At 50.3% G+C, this 17,363-nt stretch overlaps 2 protein-coding genes across 4 annotated transcripts; one reads left to right on the top strand and one right to left on the bottom strand.

Moving 5' to 3' along the window:
- The first annotated feature begins 3,431 nt into the window (after positions 1 to 3,431).
- LOC125509429 (cellulose synthase A catalytic subunit 9 [UDP-forming]) lies at positions 3,432 to 7,689 on the top strand. The gene is made up of 9 exons (XM_048674408.1): positions 3,432 to 4,037; positions 4,144 to 4,240; positions 4,347 to 5,083; positions 5,177 to 5,440; positions 5,534 to 5,746; positions 5,842 to 6,046; positions 6,144 to 6,340; positions 6,444 to 6,797; positions 6,908 to 7,689. Exons 1-9 carry the CDS (start codon positions 3,528 to 3,530, stop codon positions 7,493 to 7,495), a joined length of 3,165 nt encoding a protein of 1,054 aa, XP_048530365.1. The 5' UTR covers positions 3,432 to 3,527; the 3' UTR covers positions 7,496 to 7,689.
- A 538-nt stretch (positions 7,690 to 8,227) lies between these two features.
- LOC125509430 (AUGMIN subunit 8-like) lies at positions 8,228 to 13,939 on the bottom strand. Of its 3 annotated transcripts, XM_048674410.1 has the most exons (8): positions 13,660 to 13,939; positions 12,301 to 12,398; positions 10,784 to 12,110; positions 10,327 to 10,446; positions 9,788 to 9,904; positions 9,578 to 9,667; positions 8,950 to 9,057; positions 8,228 to 8,780 (listed from the first exon to the last, which is right to left on the bottom strand). In XM_048674410.1, exons 3-8 carry the CDS (start codon positions 12,014 to 12,016, stop codon positions 8,724 to 8,726), a joined length of 1,725 nt encoding a protein of 574 aa, XP_048530367.1. In that variant the 5' UTR covers positions 12,017 to 12,110; positions 12,301 to 12,398; positions 13,660 to 13,939; the 3' UTR covers positions 8,228 to 8,723. The 3 variants fall into 3 exon arrangements, with proteins under 3 accessions (XP_048530367.1, XP_048530368.1, XP_048530366.1); XM_048674411.1 differs by lacking the exon at positions 12,301 to 12,398 and having other exon boundaries at positions 13,633 to 13,939; XM_048674409.1 differs by lacking the exon at positions 12,301 to 12,398 and having other exon boundaries at positions 13,660 to 13,935.
- Between the last annotated feature and the right edge of the window lie 3,424 nt (positions 13,940 to 17,363).

The following is a 17,363-nucleotide window of genomic DNA, read 5'->3' as shown; positions in this document are numbered from 1 at the left end:
GGCTGGCGGGAGACGCCGACATGGAAGCAGCTGGCGGCGGCGGCTCTTTCTTACCGACACCTCGCGTCAAGCGAGCCAAGGGCCAGGCCGCGAGGTAACCTTCGATGCGTGAAAGTCCCGTGGAACGGGGGGATCGAAGGGGAATTTGGGGCTGGCCCGGTATAAGCCATGTACACCAAACACATGCTTGAGGATTTTAGGGGCTTTTGAGCCCAAGAGGGGAAAATCCTCTAAAAGCCTCCCCAAGCCTTGTGTGCCAAACAAGGCATTAGGGGATTAAATTCATCGGCCATACCCAAAGGAACAAGTATACAAAACTTCATAAGAGGGCGGTCTGATAAACTAAGTGGCGTGCCCAACTACAATCGCCACACATGGTATAGGTGATGATTTCAACTTATTATGTGCTAATGTTGGTGTGCAACACTTTGTATTTCAGGACACAAAGACCTATCGGCGGTTAATGCTTGAGTTTTTAAGCATCCTATCACATAGTGTCAAACTTAACCCTGTGAGCGATGCGGACCAGATCACCTTCCGCCCCATGGACCAAAGCTTTGACATGTCCCTTATAGACGAGTGCACCCTCTTTGGCTTCACCAACAATGATGCCATGTCCGTTACGTCTCTGGTGTGCTACATCCACATCCAGTACAACTATTTCAATATATGAGTTGTGAATTCCATAAGCATAGGGTCAGTTGCATTGAGTGTCCTGCAATGCGATAGTTCTATTATGTTATCACTAACACTTTGCAAGCACAAGGAGAAATATTCAAAATTAACGAAGCAAATATGTTCATCCTTGGGATGGCCCCGAGCACTGACATCAACTAAACGCCTAACTTAGGCCCTGTCCTTCTACTTCACCTTGCCCACCAGGCAAATCAGACACATGGTGACATCACCTACGAAGGAGTCACTGACGTCTTGGCCATCGCCCTCGGCCTTGACATCATCGGCTTGGGACCGCTGGGAGTTAACCGCCTTGTCAATATGCATGCACTTACTAGTGCCAGTATGGTACTTCCTCGTAATGCTCGTCACTATATCCGTATTCTTGAAGTGGAGCATTTGTTTCCCACTTCCATGCCTAAACACTTCTTGATCAAGGAGGGAATTTTGCACTATGTTGCACAGGATGCGGATAAAGCTTTCAACCTTGAAGCTCCAGAACTAGAAGAGGTGGATGAGGAGGAGCTTGCGCTGGAACAAGATGAGCGGTTGAGGACATAGAAGAAGAGAGGCCCCACACCACCTACGTTGGAACAAGATGAGCAGCCCGAGGAGGACACTGAACAAGATGGGCAACTTTCAACTTTCGCTATGAACGTTTTTCTATTTGATGAAGTCATCTTGCGGTTGAGCTCGCTCACTCTTTACCAGGTTCAGTAAAAATCATGAAAAGTGTGAGCCAGACCTCGGTGAGTGCCACTTGTCGGACCTTCCCTATTTGGTCTGAACATGTCGCAGACAAGTCCGAGCCTTCTCGGCCTTGTTTATATGATTGAGCCGGACAGTCCGGCCACTTGTCCGGGCCTTCTCGATTTGGCCTGGACATGTCCCAGACAATCCGGGCCTTCTCAGTCTAGTTTACACGGTTGGACCGGGTGAACTCCTCTTGTGCAGTGCATTGTCTTCTGCGGAGGTCACATACAACCTCAGATGAAGATAACCCAAAAAGTTAAGGTGTTCGTTCCGACGAATCACACAAATCTCAGGCTGAACTTTTTTTTTCATTTGATTTGAGGCCATCTTAGTCACGGTTTTGTGCAATGAAAAAAAAAACTAGTGTTTGCCAAACTTTGAAATATGGGTGTGTGCTTAAAACGATGTAGACACCAGGGTTATTGTCTTTATCAATAACAGAAGGAGATTTTGTTTTCAAAGAGATACTTCCTCCGCCCATAATATAAAAATGTTTTTGACACGAGTATAATGTGAAAAACATTCTTATTTTGGGACAGAGAGAGTAGAAGTTGAATATTTGATACTTAGGCCCTGTTCGGTAGTCACTTGCTTCTAAAATCTGTGGAGCGGGGCAAATGCAGCTCCATCATTTTGAACTGCAGCTTCACCAACTCTGCTCCCGGAGTTGTGGAGCGGAGTGGTACTGAACAGGGCCTTAGAAAACAAGACTCGCGGCGCTCTGTAGACACGACACCAATGCACACATACAAAGCACAAGGACGCTCCAATCAGCACATGAGGCGCTCCCCTCCCGTGCGGCGAGTTTAACGACGCCTCCACGCGAGGATGACGCGATTGCTTCTCGTGGGGTGATCTAGCGCCGGACTCTGAAGCACACGATGGTTTGTCCAACCTTGGTTTTATAGCTGAAGCAGTAAGTGGCGACTGCCGACCGGCGGCCGAGAACCAAAAACCTGGCTAGATTCCCACGGCGACGGCCACTTTTTCTTCACACCGACGCTGCACGGTCAGTTCTCCAGCAGCGGCACGATGGATGGGTCGGTCGCACCTGCAAAACCCAACAAGACTTGCGTCCTACGATGCTTCAGCCAGGCGCCTGCGCCTGCGTTTCGCATTCAGGACGGAGACATCTCTCCTCCTGGATTATCAATCAGCCGTCCAGCTTTGCTTCATGTCATGTCCATTTGGCGCTTGGTTTCCTCGTGACGGTTTCTCGCCGCGCGCCAGAGCATGCATGTGTTACTTGTTTGTTACACGATCATGGCGCTGGCTAGTAGGTGGGACATGTGCCACCAAATTAAGGTGCCTGGTCACCGTCCTAGCTCATAACACTGGCGTCAGAAAAGGGGCCTCGAGCGTGCGAAAGGTGATGCGTCTCGTTAGCTTCACGCTCAATGCTTCCTACGAAACGAACCGACGGCCCATGGGACTGAACCTGATGTCCTGAGGACATGCATGCGTTGCATCTGTTCACCGGAAGCAAGTAAACAGAGCCGTATATTTTGATTGCATGGAAATTTTTGTTTGCCATGTTCGATCTTGACGACAAAAAAGCTGGACAAAGTTTGATCTCCACGGGACATGGATGCGTCCATTTTTCAATTGCTCTTTAAGGTACTACTCACCAATCACGAATAGTTTTTCAATTCTGAAAAGAGAGTTTTAGAAGAAGAAAAAGGTGACGATGGCGGGAAATCCAAGTCTCGGTTGGTCCGGAGGCGAACGCACGCACGCACGCAGCCCTGACAGCGCAGCGCAGGACACCGGCAAAACCAACCTTTCGCTTCACTTCGCGGCAACGGGGACGCCGCACCCAACCGACCCATCGACCCGGCTCACCCGCGGCCACGCTCCACACGCCGGCGCCCATCCGTCCGTCCACCCGCGCTCGTGGACTCCATCGGACGCACCAGATCGCGCTCGCTCCAACAGCCACCCCTCACCTCTCCCACCCGCCAAAAACCATCCCCCCTCTTTTAACCCTCTCATATAGCCCCTGCCACAAGCGAACCAGGCACCACCACCACCTCCACACCCCTCGTCCTCCTGCTCGGCCGGGGAAGCGAGCGAGCGATCGAGCTCCACCGCGCGCGACCATGGAGGCGGGCGCCGGGCTGGTGGCCGGCTCGCACAACCGGAACGAGCTGGTGCTGATCCGGGGGCACGAGGACCACAAGCCGGCGCGGGCGCTGAGCGGGCAGGTGTGCGAGATATGCGGCGACGAGGTCGGCCGCACGGTGGCCGGCGACCTCTTCGTCGCCTGCAACGAGTGCGGCTTCCCGGTGTGCCGCCCCTGCTACGAGTACGAGCGCCGGGAGGGCACCCAGAACTGCCCCCAGTGCAAGACCCGCTACAAGCGCCTCAAGGGGAGCCCCCGGGTGGAGGGCGACGAGGACGAGGAGGACATCGACGACCTCGAGCACGAGTTCAACATCGACGACGACAAGCAGCTGCAGCAGCATGGCGCCCTGCAGAACAGCCACATCACCGAGGCCATGCTCCACGGCAGGATGAGCTACGGGAGGGCCTCCGAGGACGGCGGCGAGGGCAACACCACCCCCATGGTCGGGATCCCGCCCATCATCACCGGCAACCGCTCCATGCCGGTATGCATCATATCCTGATATCCATTCACTTCTTTGTGTCCATCAAGCCCTGGATCACTCTAGCAGCTTAAATTAAATTGTTCATCGATCATGCACAACAATTTAGGTGAGCGGCGAGTTCCCGATGTCAGCAGGACATGGCCATGGCGACTTCTCCTCCTCCCTGCACAAGCGCATCCACCCCTACCCAATTTCCGAGCCAGGTGACTAACTACTTACTCTACCGGTTGATGCCAAGGAACCATGCATGCAGTTCCTCGTGTTGTGTTGGTAAGCTCAAGCAAGCAACATGAATTTGATGATGATCAGGGAGCGCAAAGTGGGGGGACGAGAAGAAGGAGGTGAGCTGGAAGGAGAGGATGGACGACTGGAAGTCCAAGCAGGGCGTCTACGGCGCCGCCGACCCGGACGACATGGACGCCGACGTGCCCCTGAACGACGAGGCGAGGCAGCCGCTGTCCCGGAAGGTGTCGATCGCGTCGAGCAAGGTGAACCCGTACCGGATGGTGATCATCCTCCGCCTCTTCGTGCTCTGCGTCTTCCTCCGCTACCGCATCCTCAACCCGGTCCCGGAGGCCATCCCGCTGTGGCTCACCTCCATCGTGTGCGAGATCTGGTTCGCCGTCTCCTGGATCCTCGACCAGTTCCCCAAGTGGTACCCCATCGACCGCGAGACCTACCTGGACCGCCTCTCGCTGCGGTACGAGCGGGAGGGCGAGCCGTCGATGCTGTCGCCGGTGGACCTGTTCGTCAGCACGGTGGACCCGCTCAAGGAGCCGCCGCTGGTGACGGCCAACACGGTGCTCTCCATCCTCGCCGTCGACTACCCGGTGGACAAGGTGTCGTGCTACGTCTCCGACGACGGCGCCTCCATGCTCTCCTTCGAGTCGCTGTCGGAGACGGCCGAGTTCGCCCGCAAGTGGGTGCCCTTCTGCAAGAAGTTCAGCATCGAGCCCCGCGCCCCCGAGTTCTACTTCTCCCGCAAGGTCGACTACCTCAAGGACAAGGTCCAGCCCACCTTCGTCCAGGAGCGCCGCGCCATGAAGGTACGTACTACAACGTGGCAACAACAACTATTCGCCGTCGCCGTCGCCGCCGCGCCATGAACATTTCTGATCATCTCTTGCTATGATGAGCAGAGGGAGTACGAGGAGTTCAAGGTGCGGATCAACGCGCTGGTGTCCAAGGCGCAGAAGGTGCCGGACGAGGGGTGGATCATGAAGGACGGCACGCCGTGGCCCGGCAACAACACCCGCGACCACCCCGGCATGATCCAGGTCTTCCTGGGCCACAGCGGGGGCCTCGACACCGAGGGCAACGAGCTGCCGCGCCTCGTCTACGTCTCCCGTGAGAAGCGCCCCGGCTTCCAGCACCACAAGAAGGCCGGCGCCATGAACGCTCTCGTACTGCACCGTCCCTTCTTCTCCAGAGCTTCGTCGTAAATGCCAGAACTCACAACGTTTCTTGCTCACTCTTCTCTGAATTTTGGCCGGCAGATCCGCGTCTCCGCCGTGCTGACCAACGCGCCCTTCATGCTCAACCTGGACTGTGACCATTACATCAACAACAGCAAGGCCATCCGGGAGTCCATGTGCTTCCTCATGGACCCTCAGGTCGGCCGCAAGGTCTGCTACGTGCAGTTCCCCCAGAGGTTCGACGGCATCGACGCGCACGACCGATACGCCAACAGGAACACCGTCTTCTTCGACGTAAGATTGCTATACAGTTCAATCACACTTCACACCTACATTTTGCATAGTCTAGTAGAGCCATGGATCTGACATTGGTAGTTCTTGGCGATCAGATCAACATGAAGGGGCTGGACGGCATCCAAGGGCCGGTGTACGTCGGAACAGGGTGCGTGTTCAGGCGACAGGCGCTCTACGGATACAACCCTCCCAGCGGCCCCAAGAGGCCGAAGATGGTGACCTGCGACTGCTGCCCGTGCTTCGGCCGCAAGAAGCGAAAGGGCGGCAAGGATGGGCTGCCGGAGGGCGTGGCCGACGGAGGTAAGTTTCAGAGGAAGCACACACTGAAGTACTGAACATTTGGTTTTGGTTCAGTCGCTTAGTACAGGTTGGTGAAATTTCCTCTTTGGCTCTTCAGGAATGGACGGCGACAAGGAGCAGATGATGTCCCAGATGAACTTCGAGAAGCGGTTCGGGCAGTCCGCGGCGTTCGTGACGTCGACGTTCATGGAGGAAGGCGGCGTCCCGCCGTCGTCGAGCCCCGCCGCTCTCCTCAAGGAGGCCATCCATGTCATCAGCTGCGGCTACGAGGACAAGACTGACTGGGGTTTAGAGGTACAGAGAAACAACACAACGCAAAGATCACTTCAGACAACTCCACATGGTTGCAGACTTCCAGTACTGATTTGTTGTTCCTGGCATGAATGGAATGGTGCAGCTGGGGTGGATCTACGGGTCGATCACGGAGGACATCCTGACGGGGTTCAAGATGCACTGCCGCGGGTGGCGGTCGATCTACTGCATGCCGAAGCTGGCGGCGTTCAAGGGGTCGGCGCCGATCAACCTGTCGGACCGTCTCAACCAGGTGCTGCGGTGGGCGCTGGGGTCCGTGGAGATCTTCTTCAGCCGGCACAGCCCGCTGCTCTACGGCTACAAGGGCGGCAACCTCAAGTGGCTCGAGCGCTTCGCCTACATCAACACCACCATCTACCCCTTCACCTCGCTGCCGCTGCTCGCCTACTGCACCCTCCCCGCCGTCTGCCTCCTCACCGGCAAGTTCATCATGCCGCCGGTCAGTGCTGAGCAGCTAGCTACTTTTCCCCATTCGTCCTCCTTCCCGCCAAAATCCACCGGTTCAAATGTCTGACGGGTTTTGTGGTGTGTGTTGTGTTGCTGCTGCAGATTAGCACGTTCGCCAGTCTCTTCTTCATCTCCCTCTTCATCTCCATCTTCGCGACGGGCATCCTGGAGCTGCGGTGGAGCGGGGTGAGCATCGAGGAGTGGTGGAGGAACGAGCAGTTCTGGGTCATCGGCGGCGTGTCGGCGCACCTGTTCGCCGTCATCCAGGGCCTGCTCAAGGTCCTGGCCGGGATCGACACCAACTTCACCGTCACCTCCAAGGCCACGGGGGACGAGGACGACGAGTTCGCCGAGCTCTACGCCTTCAAGTGGACCACCCTCCTCATCCCGCCGACGACGCTGCTGGTGATCAACATCATCGGCGTCGTCGCGGGCATCTCCGACGCCATCAACAACGGGTACCAGTCGTGGGGCCCGCTCTTCGGCAAGCTCTTCTTCGCCTTCTGGGTGATCGTGCATCTCTACCCGTTCCTCAAGGGCCTCATGGGGAGGCAGAACAGGACGCCCACCATCGTCATCATCTGGTCCGTGCTGCTCGCCTCCATCTTCTCCCTGCTCTGGGTCAGGATCGACCCCTTCACCGTCAAGGCCAAGGGGCCTGACGTGAAGCAGTGCGGCATCAACTGCTGATCGCATTAAGAGCTCTGGACATTGTGCATAGGAGAAGAACAATTTGGACGCAAGTTTTGTATTGTGGATGTTTTTGTTCATGCTATGTTTTGTGTAATATTTTGGTGGCCAGAAATGGTTTAAACAAGAATTGAACAGCGGACCAGACTTTGGATGTCATGTCAAGCAAGAATGAACAGCATTCATGTTTTTTAGCTGTGATTGCTCTTGTGGGTAGCTGGTAAGTTTTGCTGAAATCAAAGCCTGATGTAGCTAACTAAAACAGGTGCATTTACTTGTTTTCTGAATGTAAAGTTGAAGAGTGGCATTCAGACTTCAGGATAAGAAGTCCTGGTAACAGAAAAAAAAAAAGACCTTGCAGCAGCAGAGCGCTTTAGACAGGTTCTTGCTTAGGTAAAGAGCCTGAGTGCCAAGGGGATCTAAATCTAATACAGTATTCGACAATTCAAAGACTTTAAAAGCATTCCGATATCAACCAAACCACCACAGAGGTGTCATTTTAGAGCAGATAAATTAACAGCATTCCACAATTCAAAGACTTTAGAAGCAGAATCCCGATATCAACCAAACCACCACAGAGGTGTCATTTTAGAGTAGATAAATTAACAGCAATCCATACAATATTCCACAATTCAAAGACTTTAGAAGCAGAATCCCGATATCAATCAAACCACCACAGAGGTGCCATTTTAGAGTAGATAAATTAACAGCAATCCAACAGCAACATGAATATTGGTACGATTGAGATGTCCGTAATCACCAAACAATGGGGTTGGTTAGGGTGACAAGAGAGCACAGCTACAAAATCGGGCAGCACTTGTTGCACACAAAAGGGAGAATCCATACCTTTCAGTATCTTTTCCCTTAAAATTTCATTTCTATATTCTCTTTCCGGATATCAAAAGAATACAGTGGAAAAGAATAGGGGTCTACCCTTAAAAAGAAACTAAAAGAAGGGGGAGAAGGGGCTAGAAATGCACTATACGGTAAAAGCCATTTACACACGAGGAGACCTACAATCTATCATATCTAAGAACTGTGAGTTGTTATCTGCACAGCATCACACCTTGATCAGCAGGGGATGTTTAATACTCTTCCATTTTGTTATTTCTTCTCTACGGATTCCTTGTCTGTTTGCACAGTATGTTCTTATAGTCACAGGCTCAACTTGCACAGGAGTACCTATTCAAGAAGATTGGTATCGTATAGCTTTGCCCAGGTTGTTAATTCATCTGGGCAAGTCCTTTACTTGCATAAGATGTGTCCGCAGGCTAGACTCCTGTACCTGATTAAAGATACAATAGCACTAGTAAGGTACTGTGTACAACTGCTCTCGTCATGAGATAAAATTAAGCACCAGTTCAACACCAATCAGAGAAACACATTTTTTTAATTCGAAATTCAGAGCACTATGGTCACTTAGAAGGAATGTCTTGGGAATGGAATGTAAGTACCTCCAGTTCTGCGGCCATAGCTAAGAGTTCTCTGCATTCGTCAAGCATGACCTTTTCTTGTGCTGCTACGACTGAAAGCTCTGAGATCAAATATGTCCTGTCTTCAACCTGGCAACAAAGATGCTCCAAGTCAGTTAAAACAGTCACTGACAAGAATTTGCCATAACAGTGTGGGATGGCCTTTCGTGGTTATTAAACTTTTGTACTCGACTCCATGCAATATCTTAAGCTTTACTGAGGGTCAAACTTAACAATGCAATCAAGGGTGTGCACAAAAGGGTCCAGTTACTGACACATGGACCCAATTTTTAGTGGGGCTTTATTCATAGTTTGTTTGTGACTGAAGAGTCGATATATTTCATCGGTTTTAAAAATGGAAACAAGCCTTTCAAAGCAGACCGATAGCTGACGGTTCCTATGAAAAATGACGGATGCAGAACATCACCATTTTGCGAGGGAACAGCTTTTCTTAAAGTCTGAATCATACTTGCGTGCAATTCTTGTGATGAATGGGTGTAGTAAACCATGTCACAAGTAAAAGAGCTTCCTCTATGGTTGGACAGTTGATTTTATTATTATGAGACAAGGAAATATGGAAAGTAAAATTCGAAGTCATACTGCTGTTTACCTTAGAAAGCATAGAATAAACTGACGATCCCAAACCTTGCATGACATCAACAGCTGAGCTTACAGCATTCTTAAGACTAACTGCATCCACCTGTTAAAAAAAACAGGCAATACAATTAGTCACAATCACAAAAGTAATATATGTTCACAAGTAGAAGTGCAACAACAAAATAGTTTGAGTTTATTTAAATGCATTTTTTTCACAGCATACCCTTGCTCCTGAAGTGACTGGAAGGCGCAGTGTACTTGCTTTTAGAGCCTCAGTTGCCCGAGAAAAGGAAAGGTTATTCTCGTCTTCAAGTGCTGGCCATTGTTCAAGGCAAGCAATCTGAACCACAATAACAGCAGATTAAAAAATGCAATGTATGCATTTACAGTCATAATCCATGTAGTATAGTCATGACCCATCATATTCATTCTTTCATATCCCTAATTTCCAGATTTTATATCACCTCTTTTGGAGAAGAAAGTGTGTTATGACAACTATGTACTTATATATTGTGTTCGAATTTGCCATGTAAGAATGAGAACAGTCCTATCACATTGCAATTAGCTCCTATTCTTTCAAAGAGTACTTCTAAAAAGAAACATGGCTATGCTTCAATTGGTGTCACTAGGAACATCGTAGAAAGTTTGTGTCAACTTGGCCAAAATTGGAATTATACTCAAATGGAAAAGAACATGGGTTCCGCAATATGCTTGGGAGATTATTATAGAACCAAAGCCATCAATGCATCAGGTGGAGCTTACCTGCTCTTGCAGAATGCCATACAGCTTCAACTCTTGTCGATGGCGCTGCACCATGATTCTTCGCAAATTAACAGCATCCCTCAAGTCTGAAGTATTCCTCCAAACATTATATATGGTATTCTGTTTTAAATGAGAACATGGGAACTGTTTCATCAACTGAACATCACTAAACAAAAAAAGTAACAAAGCTCACAAGAAAAGTACAAAACGTATTAATGTCAACAAAAAGTTGATCAGAGGCTTCTAAACACATAGACGACTATGTGGGCAAACTTTATAATGCAAAAAATGCCGTCAGCTGTGCCAAACAGTAATCATCACTAAACTGAGTCTTAAACAGCCGCATTATAAAGTATGTTAATTTTATGAGGCGCATTATAAAGTCTGAAACAGTTGCATTATAATGATCCAAACTAACTTGAAACAATTTTAAATAAATAAAATATGCTAATTTTACCTCAGCAGTGGCCTTTTGGAAAGATAGAACATCTTCCGAACGAGCATTTACAAGACGCAATTGCAAGTATCTATTATTCAGCAAACGCAGTTGATGGATATTTTCAATTTGGCTGGCATTTTTCTTTCCCTTTCTTGGATCAACCATGTAGCTAACAACAGGAGCTATACCACCTGATTGAATACTTCCAGCACTTTGTGACCGGCAAGGTGTTGAAGGTCTTGTCCTCGATGGACTCTGAAAAGCCCTAGAAGCAGAGGATGCAGCTGACAAGACCTTGTTTGGTGACGATGAGCGATGAAGAACAGGAACAGGCAAAGTGGTTGTCCTGCTTGGACGGCTCACATATTTAGATCTTTCCGTTGTCTGTGAAGAAACATCACTGCCAGAATCTAACTGTTCATCTCTTCTTTTTGCATGAATAGCTAGTCTCCTTGCCACGTCATCCAGTGATTGATTCAACCTTTTACCTGCGTCTTCAGAAGCAGAAATCTTCCTTGGTGAAAGCCCTCTAGAAGTGTTTGACAAAGGGACTGGTTTGCTAGATTTGTCAGAAAGTTCAGTATTCGGCATAAGATTGGCAGGCCCACGCCCACTTGTCATGGCTGGCCAACGGTTTTGCTCAGTTGCCTTCTTAGGTAGATCTTCTGAAGGTCGAGAATTCTCACATTGTTCAGTAATTTTTTTCCTTCTCAGAGGACTCCTCTTCCTCTCAGTTAGAACACTCGCCTGTCCCTTGATATGATCTAAAGATGGGCTAGAGACCACCTTATCTTTTTTATTACCAGGAGCAGCCGCAGACTCCAACTGGTAGGAGGGAGACAGGTTCCGCATTGCTGGCCACAAGCCATGTGGGGACCTTTCATTTGCTATACACCTAGAACTCTTATTTACCTCTTTGACAGTATCACGGACTGGTGTTATGGACCTTGATGTTGGGGTGGAGGGTGTTGACACCTTAGAAGAAGGGGTTGAAGGTGTTGAGGGTCTTCTTCTGTCTGCAGATTGCGCCCTATTGGGCACTGGTGTACCATTAGTTGTTGAGGTCCGGCCAAGACTAGGAGATGTACATCGCCTTGTCGCAGTAGCACCCTGACCAGTCTTGTACCTGGATGCAACATCTCTCACTCGGCTTAAAGAAGAAGCATTATGCTTCTCAGATGGAACAAGCGGCGGTCTTCGAGTTTCTTCAACAAGAGCAGCTTTCTGCACAGTGCTCTTATGAACATCCATGAAGAATAGTAATTTCTAGAACCAACCACATCAACACGTCTCTCATGAAATTAGCTCCCTGCAGGCTCTACTGCAATGCTTCAGTGGCCCAGATCTGCAGAAGGTCCACATACAGACATCAAACAATCAGACTAGGCCAAATGAAGAAATTCATTCAACTAGATTCACTTGAAACAAGCAAGACAAACTATCCAGACACACAAAAACCAAGAAAAATACAGAGTCAACATGTTTAAGCAATGTACCAAAGCGATCCTGAAACTGCAGGTAAATGAATAACATACCCACTTACAGTACAAAACTTGCGGCAGCTGCTCCCTCAACCCTCTCACAGAGATGCCATGGTTGGACCAGGGAGGGAGAAGTTATATAATGGAGGCTCCTAAGCAAGGGAGGGAGGAAGGTGGCATTTATAGATGCACTGCTCATACACTAATAAAAATATAAAATAGAAGATGTTTTGTGCAAATTGCTGTTGCCATGTAACATGAGGCATTCGAGCAAGGACGAAGCCAATAAACAAAACTATTTGCGGAGATTCTGAGGGGTTTTGGGACAGACAAGGAAATCCACATCATCACAAGCATGTGAGGCGAATCTCTTTGCCTAGCAGATTAACAATCTCCCATCAGAAGCGGCATTGGAAACAAGAGACCTTTTATTAAGGTGCCACTTATGAACCAGGAACATGCATCGAGATTTTGTAATCTTCGATGCAAACAACAGAAAAAGAAAGCCGCAGGACAGGGCACATGCCTATAGAACCAATGGGATTCACTTGAAATTGCCGGGAATTTTCCTCGAGCTGGCGAAAGGGGGATGTGCTGCAAGGCGATTAAGTTGGGTAACGCCAGGGTTTTCCCAGTCACGACGTTGTAAAACGACGGCCAGTGAATTGTAATACGACTCACTATAGGGCGAATTCACCCACCGAAAGTGAATCAAGCACAAATTGCATGAGCACATTTTCTTTGGCTCACTGCAGGAGCTAAGTGTGGCTGGATTGCTGCTACTAGGATTAATTAAGGGCAGTAAAAAATTGCAGCGGGTACTAATCAAGCATCGAAATCACCAAAGAGTCTAGAATTGAGAGTACTACGTAGCCTTAATAACAAATTAATTTCCCCAGCCGTGCTAGAACGAGGACCAAGGGAAACAAACGGAAGACACAAATTTCTCAGGGCTCACGCCCACGGAATCCGCAGCGGGGAACCCAACCCAACCCGCGCACTGGCATGAGCACTCATTCGAGAACGTCGACGAGCTCAAGACAAGCATAGCGGCGTCGCCGATGCTCTCTCCGTACAACCCGATTGGGGGCGCGTCCAGAACTCCAGATCATCCGAGCTGTGCAGTCTCGCAAACATCGTCCGTCGTCTCCATTGACAGACTGAACCCAGCTCTCGATCGCACAGCCCAGCACTACCTCTCGTCCTCTCCTACAATAACTAACAAACAAACAAACACCTGGTGCGCGCCTGGCTAGGGAGGAGCACCTCGCCCTCCTCAAATTGAACAGCAGCAAAACACAAAGCCGAAAAACTATCTCCCCAGCAGACAGGCCGCAGCCAGGGCCTCCGAACAACGAACCCTAGACTCCCAGCTCCGAAACCGACCATGCAGGCGCCAGGGAGGAGGCTCACGTCGAGAGCACCGGCGGCGACAGCTCGGAGACCAAAGGCCGCCTGCTCCTCCTCTTCCTCCTGCTGCCCCTCCTCCTCGGGGCAGCTCCGGGTAGAGCGGGCACCAGACGGCGGGCGCTCGCGGATTCGCCACGCCTGGTTCGGCGTGGGGTTTTGCTTCCGCAGGAACAGAGCAGAGGGGGGAGGAGGTGGAGGGGGGAGGGGGCGCGCAGCCCGCAGCGTGGGAGAGAGGGCAGGGGAGGGCAGGGCAGAGGGAGGGAGGGAGGTTACGGGGGGAGTAGATGGATTCGCGCGGCGGGGGCGGGATTAAGGGGGAGTGCGTAGTTAAGGAAGGCCAGACCAAACGGCTCCTCCCCTTTATTAATCACGGCAAACGTTCCGGTACGCGCACAGGGTCCGGCCGTGCGCTGGCCGATCGTGCAGCCCGTCCATACGTACAGTATCCATACGGTGATTGGCGATGATGATGATGGACCTTATCTACGGGTCGGGCGCCATGGTCCATGTCCATCCCGCTCGCACCCCTCTTCCCTGCGTGCACACGCAACGGGTGGGCGCAAAACGCAATCATCAAAGCTCGCAGTTCGCACGTACTTGCCGATTTCGTTTGTGGTAAAATGGCCGAGAGAATTGGTACGGGTTATTTTTTTTTATTATTATTATTATTATGTTGCCGAATTTTGTGAAATGGTTTTGGACGTGCGTGTGGTGGACAGGAATTCGGTGGACGGATTTGAGCGAACATTGCGATATATGAGCATGGCAGTACAGTGCGTGCAGAGATGATGTTGTCGGGCGCGACTAGTTGATAGAGGTGAGGTGGAAACATGGGACGTCCTTGTCGCTTTATTAATCGACCGGCCTCTGGTTTCTTCTTCTTTTGCAGAAAGTGGAATGAAAAGAAACGGAAGCAACAATCCGGGGGAAAGGGAGGAAGCTGGAGTTCCCCAGGTAGCTCATCTCTTTGGACCAAAAGCAACACGCAAGAGCTACGTCAATGCCGCCGATGCGCCTCGTTGGTTGACCAATCCCATTGGAAAAACGCATGCTTTCTTACTTTTCTTATCGCGACTGCTTCGGTTTTGTATAACATCGGCTGAACGCTTCCAGCCCCAAGAGGTTGCAGTTCTTTTTTCCCGGAGACTAAATCAATTGTAGTTAAGACGATGGATACGAGGCAATCTAGCGAAATTGAAACCATAGTTTAGATTAACGTTCTCAACTCTTTTAGTTCACCACATGTCATATGTGGTAAGCTATGTAAAGAAACCAACTTATCAAAGCGAAGAAAAAGATCTTTTAGTTCAAAGTAATAAACTTCTAGCTCATACATAAATACATGTTTATTCATGGTGATCAACAAGAACTATGTATCATTAAATTTGAAATTGTAAAACATGTTTTCTAAAAAAGGTTTCAATTAATATCTACTCTTATTAAAAAAAATCGAGCTGGTAATAATGGTGTGCCTACCATCTTGCAATATAGACCGTCTGATCTATATCTACGGACAGAAAGTAAACTACGACAATTTTGCAAAAAGATACCCGCACCTCTCTCCACATTTGCAGACAAGGCCTTCCCTCGTTCATCCTTATCTCCCATAACTTCATGGTTGAGCAATTAAAAAAGAAAACCTCAAGAACAATCCGTCATCGTGGCCGCTGCCGGCGTTGTCCATCCCCATGCCTCCGCTCAGTCCAACCACCAATCACCACCACGCCCCACTCCTCCTCACCTTATCTCTCCTCTTTCTCAAGATATCATTAGTTCTTACACATGGAATTACTGCCGCATGGTAAATCACAACATGTGTTTTGTAAAAAAATACATCTTGCTAGTCAATAAAAAAGACAAAAATGCTTCCAATCGACCGGCTGGTTTCTCGCGCCGTCTGCCGCCTTCTTCACCATCGGATTTGATTTTTTGATAGATCCCCCCGCAGCAACCTCTACTCATCGCCCTGTTTTGCAAGTTGGCCCTTGTTGCAATCCGGCGGTAGCTTTTTGGTTACCGCCGCCATGTAAGACGGACGGTGCGCCTGGGTCGAGCGCGTCTGGAGATGGGCCATGGCCGCATGCAGCCACTCGATGCGTTCCACCTGGCGCTACTGCGGGGATGCGGGGCTTGGGGCCACGGATGGCTCACCGCCATGAGGACCCCATTGCGGCAGCTGAGCGGGGGCATTTTAGGGTTTCGGGAGGGGATCTCGCACCTACCACATCCCATTCCAGTGCGGGGACTGCCGATACACACCTTGAGCGGCTCTTCGGCCATTTCTGGACCAGATCCAAGGCCCCCCCTCCTCCCTCATCTGATTCCTTCCAGTGGTGGCCGGGGAAGGTTGGCGACGACGAGCGCTCGTTTGCTCAGGTCGTCGGGGAGACGTCGCGCGCACCGACTCCTCCGATGGCGGATCGTGGAGCAGGCAGGCTCGGGGGACGACAAGAGGGCGCATGTCGCGGCAGTTTCGGAGGAGGTCGGACGCAGGCGCCGTCGAGCCAGGGGCGGAATCTGGTGTGGCAACGCACGGATCCACCTCCCCCGCCTGGCAGCAGATCCGTGGGCGCGGGCGCGGGGGACTGATGGGAGGCGGCGGCGAAATCCCAAGGCAGCGGTGCGAGGGAGCAGTGGCCTGACCCAGGTTCCAAGACGGCATCGAAAGGGGGAGCTCCTGTTCCTCCCGCTGTTCCTACTTGTCAGGACAACAAACGCACAGGCGAGCTTTGCCACAACTGCAATTTACCAGGTCATTTTGCTCCTCGTTGCCCCACTATTAGATGTGAGAGATGCAGTAAACTTGGGCACATGGCACAACTATGCCAAACTCCTCGCCCCTGGGAATGCATTCTTATGATGTGTGGATTTCAGTCCCCTGTCCAGGGTTTTTTCTTCATCCCTGATTGTGCCTATAGTAAGCAATCCAGTGAAAAAACCAATACTGTTGTGATTACTGTTCTAGAGAGAGATGCTTCTGTTAAAGAAATAGAGACTGAATTCAATGGTTTTTTCTCTCAGAAACCTAAAAAGTGGCGTTGTATTGCTCGCCAAATCAGTCCTACTCAGTTTGTTATGAGATTCCCTAATGCTCGTGAGGTTGAAAGGGCGTGTTGTTATGGTAAACGCCTCCCGATCCTGGATGGCTCTATGATTGTTTGTATCTCCTCCTGGTCAGCGTCGGTAGGGGCTAAGGCTGGTCTTTAGAAAGCCTGGGTTCGTGTGCGCAATGTCCCCTTGGAGAAACGTTGTACCGAATATGTGTCATATGCTGGGGGTTTAGTTGGGGTCACTTTGGAAGTTGATCCAGCTACCTTACATAAACCTGAGTATGCTCATATTCTGCTGGGTTGTAGGGAAGTTGAAAAAATTCCTCCCTCGGCTGAGGGTATGCTTGAAGGGAGGTTCTATGATTTCTTTTATGAAGTGGAAAGAATTGTGGTGGGGGCCCCTGATAAAAATCAGTCTTCTGTTCGTGTTGACAATGGCGCATCTTCCTCTGTTGCCAAAAAAACTAAGTTTGATTTTCAGCATGAGTCTTCTACTGACCAGGGGGACAAGTGATTCTGTGGTGGGGAATTCATCTTCTCAGAACTATACCGTGTGTTCTCGGTTGCCCACTCTATCTGAAAATGAGGAGGAGGAGGAGAGTGACGATGGGGACCATACTGAATTACTCATTCACTCTATGGCAAAAGAACATGCAG

This window comes from Triticum urartu, chromosome 5 (assembly GCF_003073215.2).
Source record: "Triticum urartu cultivar G1812 chromosome 5, Tu2.1, whole genome shotgun sequence".
NCBI lineage: Eukaryota > Viridiplantae > Streptophyta > Magnoliopsida > Poales > Poaceae > Triticum > Triticum urartu.
This window is presented reverse-complemented; position numbering and strand designations above follow the sequence as displayed.